The 21,616-nt window shown below is 44.6% G+C and overlaps 1 protein-coding gene across 1 annotated transcript in view; it reads right to left on the bottom strand.

Moving 5' to 3' along the window:
- Positions 1–21,616, bottom strand: part of LOC126198607 (protein groucho) — a 755,742-nt gene that overhangs the window by 103,261 nt on the left and 630,865 nt on the right. Inside the window, exon 6 of the mRNA XM_049935059.1 lies at positions 7,943–8,017. Coding sequence (XP_049791016.1) covers positions 7,943–8,017 — 75 coding nt within the window. The remainder of the gene's footprint in view (positions 1–7,942; positions 8,018–21,616) is intronic.

Below are 21,616 nucleotides of genomic sequence, written 5' to 3'. Positions count from 1 at the left end.
CAAACTGAGTAGTCCATCTCCAAGATATGAAACATCAAGGACAGTCAGCGCTAAAGATCACCGTGGTCCCGCGGTTAGCGTGAGTAGCTGCGGTACAAGAGGTCCTTGGTTCAAGTCTTCCCTGGAGTGAAAATTTTAATTTTTTATTTTCAGTTAACAAAGTTCAGGCACTCTCACAAAATCAACTTCGCACTCCAAAATTCCAGTAGATGTTCAGATTTGCTCGGAGTTATGCAGGATTTGGTGGTCTACACACGGAAAAATTTGAAAACGTTAAAAACATGTTTTGACAGAATACAGGGAAAACTGTGCGACTGTGAAACTGTTGCATTCATTTGTTGCAGTTTATGTGACAAACTCTTATGCTTTCATCACTTTTTTGGGAGTGATTATCACATCCACAAGAAAACCTAAATCGGGCAAGGTAGAAGAATCTTTTTACCCATTCGCAAGTGTACAAGTTAGGTGGGTTGACAACATATTCCTGTCATGTGACGCACATGCCGTCAGCCGTGTCGTATAAAATATATCAGACGTGTTTTCCTGTGGAGAAATCGGTTGACCTATGAAGTTGCGATCAAATGTTTTCGGTTCCCATTGGAGAGGGACGTCCTTTCGTTTAGTAATCGCGCGGTTTTGCGATGCGGTCGCAAAACACAGACACTAAACTTATTACAGTGAACAGAGACGTCAATGAACGAACGGACAGATCATTACTTTGCGAAAATAAAGAAATTAAAATTTTCACTCCAGGAAAGACTTGAACGAAGGACCTCTCGTTCCGCAGCTGGTCACGCTAACCACAGGACCACGGCACTCCAGAGCGCACACCGTCCTTTATGTTGCTTATCTTGCAGATGGACTATTCAGTTTGTATATTTTGCTTATTTTCTTCATAGTTCCACACAACTTCTTCCTGTTTTCTCGATTGATCTGTGTTCAGTTTTTCAAGGCCTATCCACTGCGCCAACTTATAACTAAATTTGAGAGGGGTGCGATGGGGAGGTTCCCTTGTTAGAACCCAGGCAATTGCTTGTCAGTGTTTTAACTCACGAAGATAGTACGGCTGAATGGACAGCGAAAGAGATAAAGAGAGCAGTAAAAAATGACTCACAGCGGTTTTGGTATACTAGATAGAGTTTTAAAAACGAAGTTAGCAACTATATATTTCCTCATTCCCAATTCGTGAGAGGAGGGCAGGCCGCTATTCTTTTCGGTCAAATATCCCACAAGATTGGGAATGAGGCAGAGGGAATCCCAACTCGGACTGTTTCGAAGAAGAGTTCCAATTCCGACGTTCGCCGGATATGACATTGTGGATCTTGAAAATCTTGCTCGGACTGGGGGGATTGGAAATATTTTGATTTTAGTTAAAGTCACACGCGGATGAGACTGGTTACAACAAGAATATACTATCAGTTTCGACAAGTAGTTGTGAAGGGCATGGATTTTAAATGCAGAAACCAGTCAAAAACTGAGAGCAGTTTGTCGAGCGACAGAGAGATGCAGGAGAAAGAATGGGCGGATCGTAACGGAAATGAAACGTAGCCAGGTGAATGGGTGGCTGATGGATCAAGAATGTTCTTTCATGGACCCCAAGAGATAAGCAAAGACCAAGATGATGGCGTAATACAGAGTGAGTGGCGACATTGGAAAATACGCAGAAGAATCATGGACGCTTTCAGCTGAAGACCTTAATATCGCCAGTTGGTATTTTCGGTAATATTTTCAAGGCGTTTGCCTGCGTAGACCACGTTAAACTCTTTGAAATATTAAATTTTATGTAGTTGATGGCTATACACATAATAGTTTTAATCATACTTAACAAACATAATGCAAAAAGTTATTGTGAATAAGTGGAACAATGTTGAAAGGAGAAAATTTTAGTGATTCAGGAGAACTCACAAAGAGAGACCTGCAGGGTTCAATTTTAGGTCCACTCCTATTCTTTATACAGGGTGTTACAAAAAGGTACGGCCAAACTTTCAGGAAACATTCCTCACACACAAATAAAGAAAAGATGTTATGTGGATATGTGTCCGGAAACACTTAATTTCCATGTTAGAGCTCATTTTAGTTTCGTCAGTATGTACTGTACTTCCTCGATTCACCGCCAGTTGGCCCAATTGAAGGAAGGTAATGTTGACTTCCGTGCTTGTGTTGACATGCGACTCATTGCTCTACAGTACTAGCATCAAGCACATCAGTACGTAGCATTAACAGGTTAGCGTTCATCACGAACGTGGTTTTGCCGTCAGTACAATGTTTACAAATGCGGAGTTGGCAGATGCCCATTTCATGTATGGATTAGCACTGGGCAATAGCCGTGGCACGGTTACGTTTGTATCGAGACAGATTTCCAGAACGAAGGTGTCCCGACAGGAAGACGTTCGAAGCAATTGATCGGCGTCTTAGGGAGCACGGAACATTCCAGCCTATGACTCGCGACTGGGGAGGACCGAGAACGACGAGGACACCTGCAATGGACGAGGCAATTCTTCGTGCAGTTCACGATAACCCTAATGTCAGCGTCAGAGAAGTTGCTGCTGTACAAGGTAACGTTGACCACGTCACTGTATGGAGAGTGCTACGGGAGAACCAGTTGTTTCCGTACCATGTACAGCGTGTGCAGGCACTATCAGCAGCTGATTGGCCTCCACGGGTACACTTCTGCGAATGGTTCATCCAACAATGTGTCAATCCTCATTTCAGTGCAAATGTTCTCTTTACGGATGAGGCTTCATTCCAACGTGATCAAATTGTAAATTTTCACAATCAACATGTGTGGGCTGACGAGAATCCGCACGCAATTGTGCAATCACGTCATCAACACATTTTCTGTGAACGTTTGGGCAGGCATTGTTGGTGATGTCTTGACTGGGCCCCATGTTCTTCCACCTACGCTCAATGGAGCACGTTATCATGATTTCATACGGGATACTCTACCTGTGCTGCTAGAACATGTGCCTTTACAAGTACGACACAACTTGTGGTTCATGCACGATGGAGATCCTGCACATTTCAGTCAAAGTGTTCGTACGCTTCTCAACAACAGATTCGGTGACCAATGGATCGGTAGAGGCGGACCAATTCCATGGCCTCCACGCTGTCCTGACCTCAACCCTCTTGACTTTCATTTATGGGGGCATTTGAAAGCTCTTGTCTACGCAACCCCCGTACCAAATGTAGAGACTCTTCGTGCTCGTATTGTGGACGGCTATGATACAATACGCCATTCTCCAGGGCTGCATCAGCGAATCAGGGATTCCATGCGACGGTGGGTGGATGCATGTATCCTCGCTAACGGAGGAAGTTTTAAACATTTCCTGTAACAAAGTGTTTGAAGTCACGCTGGTACGTTCTGTTGCCGTGTGTTTCCATTCCATGATTAATGTGATTTGAAGAGAAGTAATAAAATGAGCTCTAACATGGAAAGTAAGCGTTTCCGGACACATGTTCACATAACATATTTTCTTTCTTTGTGTATGAGGAATGTTTCCTGAAAGTTTGGCCGTACCTTTTTGTAACACCCTGTATAGGTGAATGACCCACTTCTGTGAAAAACTCTCTCCCTAAATTTTGAAAAAATACACCATATTCAGTTCTGTGCAACAAACAGAATCATACTAACAATTGATGTAGCACATGAACAGGAGCCAGTAAACTGGGTAGACTGCTCCAAATTTCTCGGTGAATGAAGTTTGAAGAACAAGAAGCTATTGTCAAGCTGCTCAAACAATTACGTTTAGGTAGTTATTGTTAGTCTTGGAAACAAACGAAACGGCCTCCTGACATATTTTGCATGTCATTAATGTCCTGCGGTAGATCATCACTTACAACGAAAGCGCTGACTGCACAAAAGCGAGCAGTAAGAATAATATGTGGTGTTCACTAGCGGTCGTCAAGTAGGTACTTCTTCAAGGAGCTACGCATTGTACTTGGTTAAACGGCACCATCACAATACATAGGCTTACAGTAAATTTGCTAATGAAATTCTTCATGAATAATCCAGCACAATTTCAGAAGAATAGTGATGTCCATGTCTACAACATGTCCTTTATTATCCGTTATTAAAGCTGGCCGTGGTTCAGTAAAGAGTTCAATATGCAATTTTTGGTCACTTACCCAATGACATAACATTTTTGCCAGGCAGCAAATCAAGTTTTAAATCTAACCTAAAACTATTTCTTCTGGATAACTCCTCCTTTTACATGGACGAATTTTTATTTAGAAACCTGTAGCCTCCTATAAAAAGTCATCAAATTATTCAGTGTAGCTGTATGAATAAGACTAAAAAGTAATATGTTCATTAACGTTAACCCTTATCATGTCTACATACCCTGTAAACTGTCACAATCACATCATTTCGACAAAAAATTCGTTCAAATGATCTATGGAACATCTATCTAATTTACCAACTTAATGCAGGGAAATGTCTACATGACGTCTCCGTTTAGCGCTGGATGTGAAGTTGTTGGCGATAATGATTTCGGTTTTTTAGTTAAAGGATCATTCTTTTTTCTTTCGCTGAGTCACAATAATAAAATAATTTGATATGGAAAATCAGGAGGAGTCGTCTGTTGCTGAAGCCCTTAATACGTTTCTGGTGCACCTGGACGTGGTACAAAAATTTAATATTTGTTCTTAAACCATGTTAATTAACAATACACATTAATTTTATTCCACTGAAACACTATTTTTAATAATCTGCTATTTTTCAATCTCCAACAAAGCGGAAACTATTAGTTCCACATTTGTGGGATATTTAATGCAGATTAATTTTGTACGTGGGAACATTTTCGCTAGAAGTCGTGGTTTTCGAGATCGTCAAGAAAAATATAAAAATGTGACCTTTGATCGCCCTCGCCGCACCCACACGCTCACGCCGCAAAGATCAGGATTTTTAGTACGGGGTGAGTAATGAAAAGTAATGTTTTTAGTACGGGGTGAGTAATGAAAAGTAATGTCTTCTAATTTTTTATGAGAAAATTCTTAAAGATTAAAAAAAAACGTTATATCATCCTACGTCTTTATTGTTAATGTCGACATGGCTGCTGTCCTCTGCCGCTAGAGGGTTCCGAATTGTAGTATGTAACGTAACCATGTCGCTGCTAGAGAAACTGCGTGCTTAAACGAGTTTCGAGTTCGTAGAATTCGTCCACACACGGAGCACCATCTCCTTCAGAATGACAATGCCTGACCGCACACGAGCGCTACGACATATGGAACAATCCGACGCCTTGCATTCACTGTCACCGATCATCCTCCATGCAGTCCCGACTTGGTCCCAACCGATTTTCATCCGTTTCCGAAATTTAAAGTACACCTTCGACGACTTCTCTTTGACAGTGATGAAGCGGTGCAAACAGAGGTGATATGGTCCCGCCAACAAAATCAAACATTCTATAGTGACGGTATAACAAGCTGGTCTCTCGTTGGGAGAAATGTGTTTGTCGCCAGCGTGACTATGTTGAGAAATAAAAATGTAGACATGAAGAATAGACATGTAGAATGTTAATAACCTTTGTTTCATTTAAAAAGCTTTAAAGGTTTTCGGATACAAAATTCGGAGGCATTATTTTTCAGCACGCCTTCGTATGTTATTTTTATATTCCCCCAACTGCTATTGAAAAATTTGTGAATACACTATTTTTCCCTAATTTTTCTTCGCTGATTGGACTCTTATTAAGACGATGGTCGACGTTTTCTGTATCCCCGTTCGCGCCGGGCATATACATATTCATAACTGAGTGCAATTACTTATCCTACAAAGTAAGACCTGAAACAAACGTCTATAATTTCTAGAAAAAAAAAAAATGAAAGAGAGAGAGAGACTTCGAAAGCTTTTGGCTTACAAGCAAACATCAGACCTTCAAAGTTTGGCATACCACTAGAAAGTAAAGGCTACTAGAGGGTTTAGGCCGCTAGCTTCCAACTCAATAATGATGATGATGATGATAATAATAGACGCTCAGGGTCTGGAGGTAGGATCCGTTTCGCGCTAACTGGAATCCATAAAAACGGTCTTACATAAGGAATTTATGTTTATACGTAAGAGGTCCACAATCCAACAGTTTTTCTGGAAATTAAAGAATTAGTGACTTCGATTCGATGGAGTTATTTTTGAGGAGGGAAGCCCTGTCCAACTGGGACGCTGCCCAACTGCTATGAAGCCCGCGTAACTTCTGTCTGCATGGGTTCCAGTGATACTTTCTGCAATACCAGTAACACTTCCACCCCCGATTACTTAAAGATTCGAACGCCCATGTATAAGACGGCTTCAAACGCCTGATTGCGAAAAGCGTTTTACACAGATTTCAACGTTTACTACGCCATGTCTCCTGAACTGCGTGAACGAAGTGCATTCAATACTACATGTGGATAGCGTTTGTAAAATGTATTGCAAATAGAGTTGGTAGTGAAGATGTGATAAATTAAAACGTCGTACCTGGTATCGACGTTTTACTGGGTGAACAGCGAAAATGTAGCAAGCGATAAACTTTTTTCCTTTGATTATTTCGTGTGTCTGTGTGGGTAATCTCGGTAATTTGCGAGCTGCGAGTTATGGTCCCTCAAGACACACTACACTCGAACACAGTTTCCAATTTTGATACTTGACTCACTGTGTTAAGTTTTTAACATAAGAATACAGCTCTTAATGAGTAGACTAGGAGAGCTTTTTAAATTGTGTCAGTAATTAAATGAAGTACTTGAAATCAAATTTTTGTTGTCGCCAGAAGCCATTAGATAGGAAACCTGCAACTCGGATCAGGTGGCCCTTTCAGGTGATTTTTAGTAATTTTATGTTTCTTCTACAGCATACTTTGTTCCTAGATTTTTTCTGATTACTTTTCCTTCTCTCTTTCGGATTTCTTAAACGTCTCTCTGTTTAAGGTGAGCGTTTCGCTCCCATGAAGACACTCTGGTTTGATGGCCTTGTTGTAGTGTATTCGTTTTCTGCATTTTTGACACGAATATGGTAAATACCTGAACTGAGAACCTCTCTCGATTTTGTCTTTGTTTTGGATCCCTGGTTGCTCACAAGGTTTTTTTCCCTCCTTAAGTCATATTTGCTCACCTATTGCTTTCTGTTGCTCAAGAATTTACTTTGTTTTATTGGTGCTGTTTGATTGCGCTGCCATAGAACTGCCAGGTCGTTTGCAAAAGCTACGCAGTCTACTCTAACACTGGTTCCTCCTAACTCGATTGGTTCGCCAAAAGAAGCGCCGACAGTAATTTCCGAAACCCTTGAATTACTTTGTGAATTAAACATCTGAAAAGCAGTGGAAAGAGTCCATGATCTTGTATCACACCTGTTTTAATTTCAAAATATTCCGAAATTCCTTCCCCTGGCAAAAAAGAAAATTTCGCAACAAATGCAGTTCGAATCCAAACGTATGAAATTTGGATGTCACCTGAACGCAAGACTCATAACACTTCGCACCGCCCCACTTAGCAAGGATTTTCCCGCACAAGTAGATCTGCAGTGGATCGAAACCATATTAGTTCTTCAGTATCTGTTAGGTTGCATATGAATTATCTAGAAATAAAATTTCCGTATTTCCGAATGTTCAAACAATTCCACCGGGTCAAGAAACGGATCTTGCGTCATAGCCTTTGACTGTAATATCTCTTCGAAAACGCAAGCATGTAGGCTACCATGTAGCGGGCCTTGACTATCGTGCTGAAGCTCTTCGAAATTGTTGGAACGCGAGGTCTGGTGTCTGCTTGTTAGTTGCTATTTCACAAAAACATAAAGGAACTAAAAACTGGGACATTGTATAATCTGAAAGCTAAATAAGGCTCTCTTCACTACAGCCCCTCACGCGTTTCTCGTGTATCAATAGGACGGCGAGCCAACGACGAGAGGCAATCCCACGGGGCAGAGGCTTGCAGCAGCGCCAGCTGGGCGTACGCCTAGGTCTACGTCTAGTATACTCACCCCGATGATGGCGTTCAGCTCGGTCATAGTAACTTGCTTGGCGCGCTCCACCGCCGTCGCCACCTGCTGCTGGTGCTGCCAACAAGAAACAGTCGCGCTTCAGTTCACACACACAGGACCGCGGGAGCCACTTCGCGGCAAAAAATATTTGCAAATGGGCCGAGGAAGGTCTCCGGCAACCGAAGCGCTGCGGCGCAAACAGTTTGAGGGGGCTTTCACGGCACACACTACATCTATACCTGTAAACATTCTGGTGTGTGACGGAGGGTCCTTCGCGTGCCATTGCCCCTTTCTATACAAATCGCGATAACCGTGAGGGAAGAACGATTGTTGGTACGCCTCTCTCTGATTTTACCTTCGTGGCCTTTTCGGGAGGTCTAAGTAGGAGGACGCAATATATTGGTTGATTTTTCTAGGACTGGACACTTTCAGAATTTTTAACAGTAAATCACACCGTGATGCAGAAAGCATCTCTACCACTGGAGTTAGTTTAGTATCTCCTTAATGGTTCAAATGGCTCTGAGCACTATGCGACTCAACTTCTGAGGTCATCAGTCCCCTAGAACTCAGAACTACTTAAACCTAACTAACCTAACGACATCACACACATCCATGCCCGACGCAGGATTCGAACCTGCGACCGTAGCGCTCGCTCGGTTCCAGACTGTAGCGCCTAGAACCGCACGGCCACTCCGGCCGGCTTCTCCGTAATGCTTTCGCGCTAACTAAATGAACTTGTGAAGAAACATACTGCTCTTTTTTGTATCTTCTCTATTTCCTCTATAAATCCTATCTGATGCGTATCCCCGACTAACGAGCAATATTCAAGTAATACTCTAACGAAGATTTTATAAGCTAACTCATTTGTGGGTCGACTACATTTGCTGAAGATTCGTTCAATGAATCTAATTCTGGCATCTGCCTTCTATGCGGCTAGCGTGATTGTTCCACCTCAAGTCGCTCCATACGCCTACTCTTCGGTGCACGAACCTGTCACATTAATGTGAGTGCAGTAAAGTCTCAATAGCTCGACGTGAATCGGACCGGGATCACCACGAAGTATTGAACACACGAACTATCGAAATTTATATGGGAAAAGAAATAGCGCGGGATTAGCCGAGTGGTCTTAGGCGCTGCAGTCATGGGCTGTGTGGCTGGTCCCGGATTAGGTTCGAGTCCTCCCTCGGGCATGCGTGTGTATGTTTGTCCTTAGGATAATTTAGGTTAAGTAGTGTGTAAGCTTAGCGACTGATGACCTTAGCAGTTAAGTCCCAGAAGATTTCACACACATTTGAACATTTGAAAAAGAAATAAAACGATGTTGAAAAGAATAAACCACATGCACAACGCAGCATTCGTTTTTTGAAACTCCCATCTCTTTATAGTTGTTCGGTTAAGAGATTATTCACACTATTTCTTTCAAGAAAACTGTTCTAATTCCAGTCGACTTATTCGGTAGTCACTGTCGTTAACTTCGCCGACACCGTATTCTAGAGCAAGTTTTTTACTGTTGCTCCTTTCACAAGTCGGTTCAATTCTTCTAACGTCCCATTCAAAGCTGTAAATTTTGTTTCGTTTGTTACAGCACTAATTTTTAGGTGTACAGAAAAAAGTTGTCAACAAAGTAAATTAAACACAGCACGGTCCTGTACTGTACCGACAATGACAAACCAAAGACACCACTTTCAACAAAAAGTTTCTTATGTAAATAATTAAAACATGTAGTTTGACACCGACACAACTAGGTGAGTGGTTCGAGCGGGTCGGGGAAAAGGATCGACGGGGCTCGGATTTATGGGAAGCTCGTAATTCCGAGACTCTGAATATCGAGACTCTACTGTACCACCTACGTTCGACGTCAACGTCACTCGCAGACGGCAGCACTAGCAGTGGAAGGTATGTGAAGTGTGTTGGGGGGATGCGGAACACGGTGCAATTATTGTAATGCGGCAACGTAACTATTTATCTGACGTCCAAATGGTATAATCATTGGCTTTCGGGCCAAGGGTGGAAGCATTTCCGAAATGTCTAAGTTTGTAAACTGCTTACGTGCCGCCGTGCTTAAAGTACGAAGTGCATGGCAAAATAATGCTATCCAAACCGGCGGTGAGGCAACAGTGATGCACCACGGGCCATACATTACAGGAAGTGAACAGCGGCTACGGTCATGTGTACGGGCGAACAGATGTGCAATGTTGAGCAACTGACCGCCCGGATGAACAAAGAGGCTACCAACAGCGTCTCCTCAAAGACTGTTCAACGGACATTGCTGCGTCTGGGCCTCCACATCAAGCACCTGGTTCATGCAAGGCCGGAAACTGCACGCCAATACCGCAAATGGGCGCCCTCTTGGTGGTGACAGGTGGCCTTTTCATATGAGATGCGTTTTATGTTGCATAACAGATGGCCGACACCCTATAACAATCGTCGGAAGGGTCCTGGCTGGAGGAGGGAGCGTAATGGTCTTGGAAATGTTTTCGGGGTGTTCCGTGGGTGATCTCGCCAATTCCGAAGGCACGACGGATCAACAAAAATATCCATCTATTCCTGGGGACCATCTCCATCCCTACATGCAGCTTGTTTTTTCCTCGGCACGATGGCATGTACCAGCAGGACAATGCAACGCGCCATGCAGCTTTCAGTGTACGTGTATGGTTCGAAGAGCACCAGGATGAGTTTATCGTGCTCCCATGTTAAGCAAACTCCACGGATTTAAACACAACCGAGGATCTGTTGGGCCACTTCGGTCGGGCTGCACGCCCCGCCTCATGGTGCCTCAACCGAGAAACCTAGCACAACTGGCCACGACCCTGGAGTCGGCATGCCTCCACATACCTGTCGGTACCTTCCACAACCTCACTGACACTCCTCCTGCGCACCCGCGCTGCAAAAGGTGTTTATTCAGGCTTTTGACAGGTGGCCACAATGCGTCTGGACAGTGTAAAAATGGATGTGACTGCTTCCAGTGATTTTTTTTTTTGCAGTCGTGTAATCGTGCACTAATGGGCTTTCTGTTTATTTTTCCGCAATACTTTGGATTTGTTTATGCCGAGGTTAACCGCGAATCCCTGAACCAACTGTCCATCTTTCGTAGGTCTTCTTGCATTTCACTACAATTTTCTAGGCGTTCGACTTCTCTCTATACAACAGCATCAACCGTAAAAAGCCTCATTTCCACGTTATCCAGTAGGTTATTTACACGGTCTGACAAAAAAAAGTGAAGCACCCATATGACATGGATGGGTGCCACTATAATTTCGTGCACGACACATCTTTGGCGGATGTGTAAATGATCTAAAGTTGCAACTGTAAGTGACAGGAAGAACGGCAACCAGAGTGCATCATAGTGTTGTTCGAGTTTAGTGTTGATACCAAGCCTGGAACAGTACGACATGTTGCATGATCACTGTGAAGGATATCGAGATGCTGCGTACGCGTTCGAGGCAGCGTTATCAGCACCTGACAAAGTTTGAAAGGGACCTCGCTGTGGGTCTTCATTTTGCCAGCTCGTCGAATGGTGCACTATCCAGATTTGTGCGGCATTCAGTTGTGACACTGGCGCGATGTTCGACTGCATGGGAACGCGAGAGTAGGCGTACTTGCCGTCAAGGTTCTGGCCGGCCGCGTCTGACCGCAGCGGAGCACAGTCTTAATTTGCACCAAGCACATCGTAGCCCCTTCACATCTGTGTCTGGAAAGCGAGAACATGTAACACTCTGTGTCATCCTGCACCGTTGGCCAGAGACTAGCATTAGCCGGACTAGCGAATTACGAGGGTTGCCCAGAAAGTAATGCATCGCATTTTTTGTCTCAACCGAAAACAATGCTACGAATGCGAAACGTTACGTATGTATTATTTGAAGTCTCCTGAGTGAGCGCGCCAACTTTCCGTCGCTTCCTACAGATAGCGTAGCAGCAGGACAGTTTCAAAATGGTGTCTATAGGTGATGTATGTTACAAGCAACATGCCGCCATTGAATTTCTCACTGCAGGGAAAGAAATTGTAGGGAACATTCACACATGCTTGTACAAAGTCTATGGAGCATCTGCTGTCGACGGAAGTACAGTTAGTCCCTGGGCACGGAGGGTGAGGTCATGAGAAGGCGATTCGGCGGAGCTCCACGACTTGCAGCGGTCGGGGGAGACCATCCACGGCTGTCACACCTGATTTTTTTTTTTTTTTTTTTTGGTTTTAGGGCGCAAAACTGCTATGGTCATTAGCGCCCGGTCCGTGACTGAGGAAATAATAAAAATTGAAAATGGAAAACAGCAAAAATGGGAACGAAACTCATAAAATTGGAGACACGAAAAGCAGAAACAAGGCTTAAAAGTCCACTACAGAGAGGGGTTGATAGTCCCCGATAAAACTTCAAATGACTGACGTCATTTCACTGTCACTAATAAACTGGAGAACGCGGTCGGCTGAGCGCGTGTCATCTGCTAAAATCGACGATAGATCAGGCGATAGCTGTAGACGGGAGCGTAACGGATTAAAATAGGGGCATTCAATTAAAAGGTGTCTGACCGTCCACAGCTGACAGCAGTGGGGACAGAGTGGGGGAGGATCGCCGCTTAAAAGATGTCGATGGCTAAAAAGACAGTGCCCTATCCGGAGTCTAGTTAAAATTACCTCCTCCCGACGACGCGTTCGGGAGGAAGAGGTCCAAGCGCAAGGAAGGACTTTCACTTCCCGCAATTTATTTCGGGGAAGTGTTGACCAATGCGCATGCCATAAATGAGCAACTTTGCGACATAAATCGCTCCGTAGATCGGTGAAGGGAAGCGACTGAATAGCTGGCCGAGGAAGGGAAACTGCAGCCTTGGCTGCTATATCAGCCGCCTCATTCCCACAGATACCAGCGTGTCCCGGGAGCCAGAGGAACGCCACCGAGACGCCCCCCAGGTGGAGCAAGCGCAAACAGTCCTGAATCCGGTGGACCAGAGGATGCACAGGGTAAAGAGCTTGGAGACTGAGGAGAGAGCTGAGAGAATCTGAGCAGATTACGTACTGTATCCGCTGATGGCGGCGGATGTAGTGGACAGCCTGGAGAACAGCGAAAAGCTCCGCAGTATAAACCGAACACTGGTCGGGAAGCCGAAAGTGATTTGGGGCGTCGCCTACAATATAGGCACTCCCTACACCCAACGATGTTTTCGAGCCGTCGGTGTAAATAAAGGTGGCGTCCGTCATTTGTGCACATAGAGCAGCAAATGCCCGACGATAAACAAGTGAAGGTGTACCATCCTTGGGAAATTGACAAAGATCACGGAGCAGACAGATCCGGGGACGGAGCCAAGGCGGTGCTGTACCCCAAGTTGTCAAGAAGGTTTTTGGAAAGCGGAAGGAAAGAGAATGGAGCAGTTGACGGAAGCGGACTCCCGGGGGTAGTAGGGAGGAGGAGCGGCCTGCATACCCTACATCAAAGGAGGCGTCGAAAAAAGGGTCATGGGCTGGATTAGCAGGCACGGAAGACAGATGGCTAGCATAACGGCTCAGAAGGACCGCTCGCCGATTGGACAGCGGAGGTTCAGCAGTCTCAGCATAAAGGCTTTCCACAGGGCTAGTGTAAAAAGCTCCAGACGCTAAACGTAATCCACGGTGGTGGATAGAGTCGAGACGCCGAAGAATAGACGGCCGAGCAGAGGAGTAGACTATGCTTCCATAGTCCAATTTCGAGCGCACTAAGGCGCGATAGAGGCGGAGAAGGACCACTCGGTCCGCTCTCCAGGAGGTACCGTTCAGGACACGGAGGGTGTTGAGCGTTCGCAGACAGCGAGCCGAAAGATAGGAAACGTGGGAGGACCAGCACAGTTTTCTGTCAAACATAAGACCCAAGAATTTAGTGACGTCTGAAAACGGAAGGTTGACAGGACCTAGATGTAAGGAGGGCGGAAGAAACTCCTTACGTCGCCAAAAATTAATACAAACGGTCTTACTGGGAGAAAAACGGAAGCCGGTTTCGAGGCTCCAAGAGTGGAGGCGATCGAGACATCCTTGAAGACGTCGTTCAAGAAGGCTGGTCCGTTGAGAGCTGTAGTAGATCGCAAAATCGTCCACAAAGAGGGAACCTGAGACGTCAGGAAGGAGACAATCCATAATTGGATTTATAGCGATGGCAAACAGTACAACACTCAGCACGGAGCCCTGGGGCAAACCGTTTTCTTGGGAGAAAGTGCGGGAGAGAGTAGTGTTCACCCGCACCCTAAATGTTCGCTCTGCCATGAATTCGCGAAGAAAAAGGGGCAGCCGGCCTCGAAAGCCCCAAGAGAACAGTGTGCGGAGGATGCCTGTCCTCCAACAGGTATCGTATGCTCTCTCCAGATCAAAAAATATTGCTACCGTTTGGCGTTTCCTGAGAAAATTGTTCATGATATAAGTGGAGAGAGCAACAAGATGGTCAACTGCAGAGCGATGCTTTCGGAATCCGCATTGGGCAGGTGTTAAAAGACTGCGTGATTCCAGCCACCAAGCTAAACGGTAATTCACCATACGCTCCAAAATCTTACAGACACTACTCGTGAGAGAAATGGGGCGATAGCTAGAGGGGAGATGTTTGTCCTTTCCAGGTTTCGGAATGGGAACGACGATAGCTTCCCGCCATCGTCTGGGAAAGGTACTGTCGGTCCAAATTCGATTATAAAGGCGAAGGAGGTAACGCAGACTATGGGTTGATAAATGCAGCAACATTTGGACATGGATACCATCCGATCCAGGGGCGGAGGAGCGGGAAGAAGAGAGGGCATGTTGGAGTTCCCGCATTGAGAAAACAGTATTGTAGCTTTCGCGATTTTGAGAGGAGAAAGCAAGAGGTCGCACTTCCGCTGCACGTTTCTTCGGGAGAAACGCTGGCGGGTAATGTGAAGAGCTCGAAATCTCAGCAAAGTGCTGACCCAATGAGTTAGAAATTGCGACGGGGTCCACTAAGGTATCATGCGCGACAGTGAGCCCAGAGACCGGGGAGAAACTAGGCGCGCCTGAGAACCGTCGATGTCACACCTGATGTAGACCCCATGGACTTCCATTTGTTTGGGCTATTATAGGACGCCACTCGTGGAAGACATTTTGAGGACGACGAGGAGATGATTCACACAGTGAAGCACTGGCTCCGCCACCAGGACAAGGATTTGTACCGACAGGGCATACACGTTCTTGTTTCGTGCTGGAGGAAGGCCATAGAACGGATCGGAGATTACGTGGAAAAATAGTATGCGTAGATAAAACACCATTCTTTCATTGTGTAATTCTTATTATGTTCAATAATACTTCCTATGCAACCCTCGTACCATCCCTTGCGTAGGCTGCTGTCAACACCACAGCACAAATGGGTGCATCTGGAGCTGTGCCGTGACTGGCAAGGACAGACTGCTGATGAACGGCGTCGCCTTGTGCTCAGCGGTGAATCGCAGTTCTGCACTACGCCAGATGGTCATCGTCGGCGAATGTGGTGCCAACCTGGGGAGGTGTGTGGGGTAAGGGAGGGAGGGAGTGGACTTACTCTTCCAGTGTTTTGGAGAGGCATAGCAGTACCACTCCTGGCTTCATGATGAGGGGAGCCCCCCGGTACGACTTCAGGTCATGGCTAGTAGTGACTGAGGGTACTCTGACGGTGCAACGGTACTTCATAGACATCCGGCGTTCTCGTGTGTTACCTCCCATGCAACAATGTTGTGGCGCCAGTTTTCAACAGGACAATGCTTGTCCACACACCGCACGTGTCTCTATGAAATTTCTGCGTGATGCTGAGGTACTCTTGTGGCCCTCAAGATCCCCAGATCAGTCCCAGATATAATATGTGAGGGGCCATCTCGGACGTCAATTCCGTCGCAGTGCCATTATCCAGGATATCAAGGACCAGTTACAACATTTGTGGGCCACCGTGTCTCACGAGTGGAAACAACGGCTTCATGACACTCTTCCCAACCGAATTAGTGCGTGCACCCACACCAGAGGAGAGCAACCTCACAATGACAATTGGGCTCAATATTCTTCTTTTTAAATTTAACTCGATACTGTAATCACTGAAATAACATCAGATACTCTTTCAGCTCGTGAAGTTTCACTTCGTTTCCTCTTCCCCTACTGGGTGTTTCACTCTTTTGTCAGGCAGTATATAATAACCACTGTATCTGGTGATCAAAGTCTTCCTACTCACACACATAAAACTGGACCCCTTGAGGCATATTAGGTAATTTCCTTGCGATATAAACCTCGCCAGGGCAGTGAGCATTTACATTGTCTCCGTAGACGTCCTGTGAGCTAGGCGCTGAGTATGTCCGATTTTGTGGCAGGTCTGAACGGGAGAACTGGTGGTACCCACGAAGGTGGTGAGTCAGTAATTAAAGCGAGAAATTTATTACACCTACCACGAGGTGCTGCACCGAAGATCAACATGACGCAGCCTATATATTCAGTTGTCGTTTTCCGTGACTGTTTTATAATGAAGGTAATGTGTACATGCTGCAATGTCACAGTATTTAGGCCTTTTAAGTCGGAGCGTCGGAAAAAATCGCCACACCAAAAAATAATTAATGTAATTAAATTTCGGCAATAAATTTGTCTAGGTAACATGTTTAATTGATCAACTTTACAAGATCACAGGTTAATGTAAGCGCGAGATAAGTCATTATAAATATCAAATGCTGATACATTAATAACAGATGTAACAGCCAGAATGTTGAACGTAAGCATGCAAACGTGTATGTATTGTATTATACAAATGAGGGATGTCAAATTGTGGGATGGAAGGATGACGCTGTAGTTGTCGTCTGATGATGACCCGTAAGTGCTCGATTGGAGACAGATCTGGTCGAGAAGGTCAAGCCACCGCGTCGATACACTATAGAGCATGTTGGGTTACAACAGCGAATGTGGGCGAGCGTTATCCTATTGGAAGACACTCTCTGGAAAGATGTTCATGAACAGATCGAGTCACCAGACTGACGTACAAATATGCAGTCAGGGTGCGTGGGACGATCAACGATTGTGTTCCTGCTGTCATATGAAATCGGACCTCAGACCATAACTCAAGGTGTACTTCCATTGTATCTAGCACGCAGAGGGGTTGGCTGCAGGCCCTCGACTGGCCTCCTCCTACCCAACACAGGGCAGTCACTGGTACCGAGGATAGGGTTGCCATACCTAGGTGGGACCTCATCGGGACACCCTCAGATGGGGGTGTAGAAATGAAATACAAAATTTATTTAACATAACTTTCACTCTTTGGGACCCGCAGTGCAAAATATGTCCTCCAATGGCATTATTATTGTGAATATCAGCCAGCTACACAGCTTTTTAAATGGTTTTTATTTTATAAATCACTCACGATGAGCCCATTTCAGCGTATTGCCATCATCAGGTGCTTTGTGAATACATAAGTAAATGATGATCTTAATGTAATGCTCTGTAACTATGATCAGAAAATTTATAATACATTCATTTGGTGTTTTTACCTTACATGTAATATCGTTGCTGGCATAACCTGTTTTTTTATTATTATTATTAGAATTATTACTGCTCCTCTTAGATGTACATTGGAGACATATATCTGACTTTAGTCAGTTTTTATGTTTGCTATTTTTCTCTTGATAGCTTGGATTACAGTGGATTAGCGATATTACGTGTTTACACAGTTACCTTTATAAGTAAGTGATATGTGGAAATTCGACTGGTTATTATTTTAGTACGTTTGATTACAATAATGTTATTGCCTAAGATACTGTTGTAGTTTTAGTTCAGATTTTTATGTTATATTTTTTTCGTAATAGTTTTTTATTGTCGATGATTAGCGATGCTTTCCTGGTGTTACTTCTTTCTTGTATAGTCTTCATGTTGTTATCGCTGCATCTACCATTGATAACATAGACTGCGCACGCACCAATCTCTGCCGTGTTGACGTTTGAAACCAACAAGTCACGTGACTCGGGGCAGCAAGCTAAACTCGTTGCAGTAAGCCGAATCACTGCAGCAGCCGAGTCAAAGCCATTACGCGCAATGCGGAATGGAGCTGACAATTTTTCTCATTTACACCCGAAATCAAGCACAGATTTTAACAGTAAAATACCTTGTGGTACTGCTACTATACGTCATGTATTAGTACATTTAACCTAATTTTTCGCAATTCGTAATATTAATGCGATGGTTATCCTTATTACGACATAATCATAGTTATGTGGTGAATGCCTGTTTCTGTTGCAGTGTCAGGCATAATTCGCCACTTCCACGGGAGTAAAAAAATGAAATGATCGTATGGCATTTATTGGCCGGGATATCCCCTTCGGGGTTCGGCCGCCGTATTGCAAGTCATTTTAGTTGACACCACTTCGGCGACTTGCGTGTCAGTGACGATGAAGGACACACAACGCCCAGTCCCCTGCCCGAGAATCGAACCCGGGCCCCCTTGCGTGGTAGACGGTAACGCTACGAAATGTAATCCGTTTGTATCCATAATGTCCGTCTTTTCCCATAACAAGCGTTTATATTTTATTACTTTTGCTTAATCCAGTACAGATACCAAAACAATGAACGTAATGTATTAGAAAATATTGTACAGAATTCCTGTAGTGAGTTAGATATTAACGTTCTGTCATTTTAAAATGTTAGTCTTTCATCGAGGTTTACATCTAAGGATCAACATATATTGTAATGTTCCACTCATGGAAATATCTCTGCAAGTCTTTTACACTCATGGAAATATCTCTGCAAGTCTTTTAAAGTAGTTCACTTTCTCAACTGCGATTTTCGTCAGTTTACCTAATCTGCAGGATACAAAACAAGACTTATCTGAGCGTTTGTGGATTTCATTACTTTTCGTTCTACTTAAAAGCACAGCATTTGATCTGTAACAAAAATGTCATAAATTGTGCACTATAAACGCGTAATGACATACTCGGCTTCGTGCTCCGAGTCACGTGACGTAGATGTTGGTTTCAATAAAGTGACGTCATGCACAGTCTATGTTATCTATGGTCTATGTTATCGCTATTACTATGGGTAGGTACTATTTAGTGTGTCTGATTTATTACTTACCCGTTTCCTAGCTTTTATAATCTGAATAAAGTTTTCAACATATTTTTTTGTGGTTTAGGTCGCTTGCACATTCAGTAAATTTGTGGGGTTGTTGTACGCATGTGAATATATCTCTATTTCCTCAAAAATGTTCATGTTTGCTGTCTTTTGCGTAATACAGAAGATTTCTAGTGCTTCGTTCATGGGTTTTACATCGTGTTTTCCTGTTTGTAGATGTTGAAAAAATGTGGCTCGGTTGTTTCCACTCTCTCTGGTGTGCTCTTTACATCTAAGTTGAAGTTTCTACTGGTTTGTCCTATGCAGAATTGGGTCTAGTGTAGCAGGGGATACAACCCGTCGGCTTTGAACAATGACGTCACAAGTCGCCAGAGAGCATGTATTTCAAAGATGAAAGAGCTGAGGAGAATGTTGAGAAATAAAGGAATGCGAGAGAGATAAACTTTATTTCACATATGTAAGGGCCAGTAGTATTTTCACGTTAACGATATCGCGTGTTTGTATCTTAGTATTTCTCCGCAAAATACAATGGAAAGAAATGAATGAAATTACTAGCAAAGAATACATCACGTTACTTGTATGTCAGTTGTATCTCGAAAGTCTTTCGAACTGTATTGCTTAAGTGCAGTACGGGATACAAGTTCAGCGTAGTCGATTTTTTAGTTTCAACTAGCATTGCTGTCCTGTTGTTCACTTGAACTATATATCCCCTACTTCACTAAACCGCAAATGAAACACCCGATACAAATTAAAAGCTCATTCGAAGTGTGTTGCTTAAGTACAGTCCGGAATACGAGTTTGTCGTAAGGCGATTTCTTCGTTTTGACTAGCATTACTGTCCTGTTCTTCACCTGAACGATGTATCCTCCGCTTCAGTAAACCCTAAGTGGAACACGGGATACAAATTGTAGATGTGCTGTTTATTTCGTCTCCGCTATTACTAGCAGTCTTTTCTTACGTACATATCAGTATTACTGATGACAGAAGGACCTACGTATGTAATATATGTATACCAGACTTCCATTGACCTCGATATATGTACACTGGTAACGAATAGGTGGAAATACACGTACGTTACATTTGCAACCTGTTTCATTTTATATGTTTTGATTGTTTATTTAATCTTTGCGTTTCACTTGTTGAAAGGGAACTACACATTGATCTTGTGAAAAGCCGAGAAGCGATTCTTCTTACAAGGGAACCTCCCCATCGCACCCCCCTCAGATTTAGTTATAAATTGACACAGTGGATAGGCCTTGAAAAAATGAACACAGATCAATCGAGAAAACAGGAAGAAGTTGTGTGGAACTATGAAAAAATAAACAAAATATACAAACTGAGTAGTCCAAGTGTAACATATCCAACATCTAGGACTATATAACACGAAGAGCGCCGTGGTCCCGTGGTTAGAGTGAGCAACTGCGAAACGAGAGGTCCTTGGTTCGAGTCCTCCCTCGAGCAAAAATTTTACTTACTTTATTTTCGCATTCATTGGTCAGTCGGCTCGCAGCCGTGCTAGCGTGCGGAGCTGCTCCGCGCGCCTTCCGACGTTCCGCTCTCGGCGGCGTTTACTTCCGCGTCGCGGTGTTTGTGTCTATCGAGTCCAGTACTAACGTACACCATGGCGCACTCGTACCGCCGTACAACGATCAAAGTAACGTTTCAGGCCGAACATCCAAGACCCAGAGCATTCGAAGTCGAACAGTTTATACGTGAGGATCTACGTTTGAACCCCCAGGACGTACTAGGCATACATTTTTCCATCACTGGAAGTGTTGTCTACATCAAGATGTCGACGGAGGAACTTTGCAATGACATCATTCACCGTCATGCCACCGGACTGAAATTTAAACACTCTGATGGACATATGGGTGCTGTGACAGTCGCCCATGCTGGATTCGGTCTCCGGACATTGCGGGTGTTTGAGCTCCCGTTCGAGGTGCCTCAGGATGTGGTCATTGCCGCTTTCCAACCATATGGCACCGTCTTGGGTCACGTCGCGGAGAAGTGGCAAACATTTACCACCTACCCCGTATTAAATGGCGTCCGGCAAATAAAAATTGAGTTGACGAAACATGTCCCATCGTACCTGCTGATTGGCGGTGTGAGGGCCATCGTCATGTATGATGGACAGCCACGAACGTGCGCAGGATGTGGCCAGGAGGGACATGTACGTTCCGAATGCTTACACCGCCGTTTAATACAGACGCCATTACGTGAAGAGACCCAGGCTTCGACGGTCACGTCCTTACCCATCACCTGCGCCAAGGTTGCACAGGACCCCGTCGTACCAATCTCGATTGCGTCAGCAGCTTCGTCAACGCCACCCGCCGCAGCACAAAGCGCCGAGGACACAAGCACGGCGTCGCCTCCAGTGCTCGCTTCAGGACCGTCCGGTTTGCAGACCGAAACCGATGTTCGTGTAGGAACCATGGAAGTCGACCTCGGTGTCGTGCCGACGTCTGCCTTTGTCCAGACGGGTTCGGCATCAGACGACGGGCGACCACATTCTGATTCAGAAGACCACATCAGAAAACAGCGGTCGCCTCGCAAACACAGGAAACGACGACGAACGCCTTCCGATGACGCCCTTTCTCAGACGGCCCCACGAGATGTCGACCTGATGTCTGACGGTGATCTCCCACATTGCG

The sequence above is a fragment of the Schistocerca nitens genome, chromosome 8 (genome assembly GCF_023898315.1).
Source record: "Schistocerca nitens isolate TAMUIC-IGC-003100 chromosome 8, iqSchNite1.1, whole genome shotgun sequence".
Classification (NCBI taxonomy): Eukaryota; Metazoa; Arthropoda; class Insecta; order Orthoptera; family Acrididae; genus Schistocerca; species Schistocerca nitens.
The sequence above is the reverse complement of the archived record's forward strand: the minus strand, read 5'-3'. Positions and strand labels throughout refer to the sequence as shown.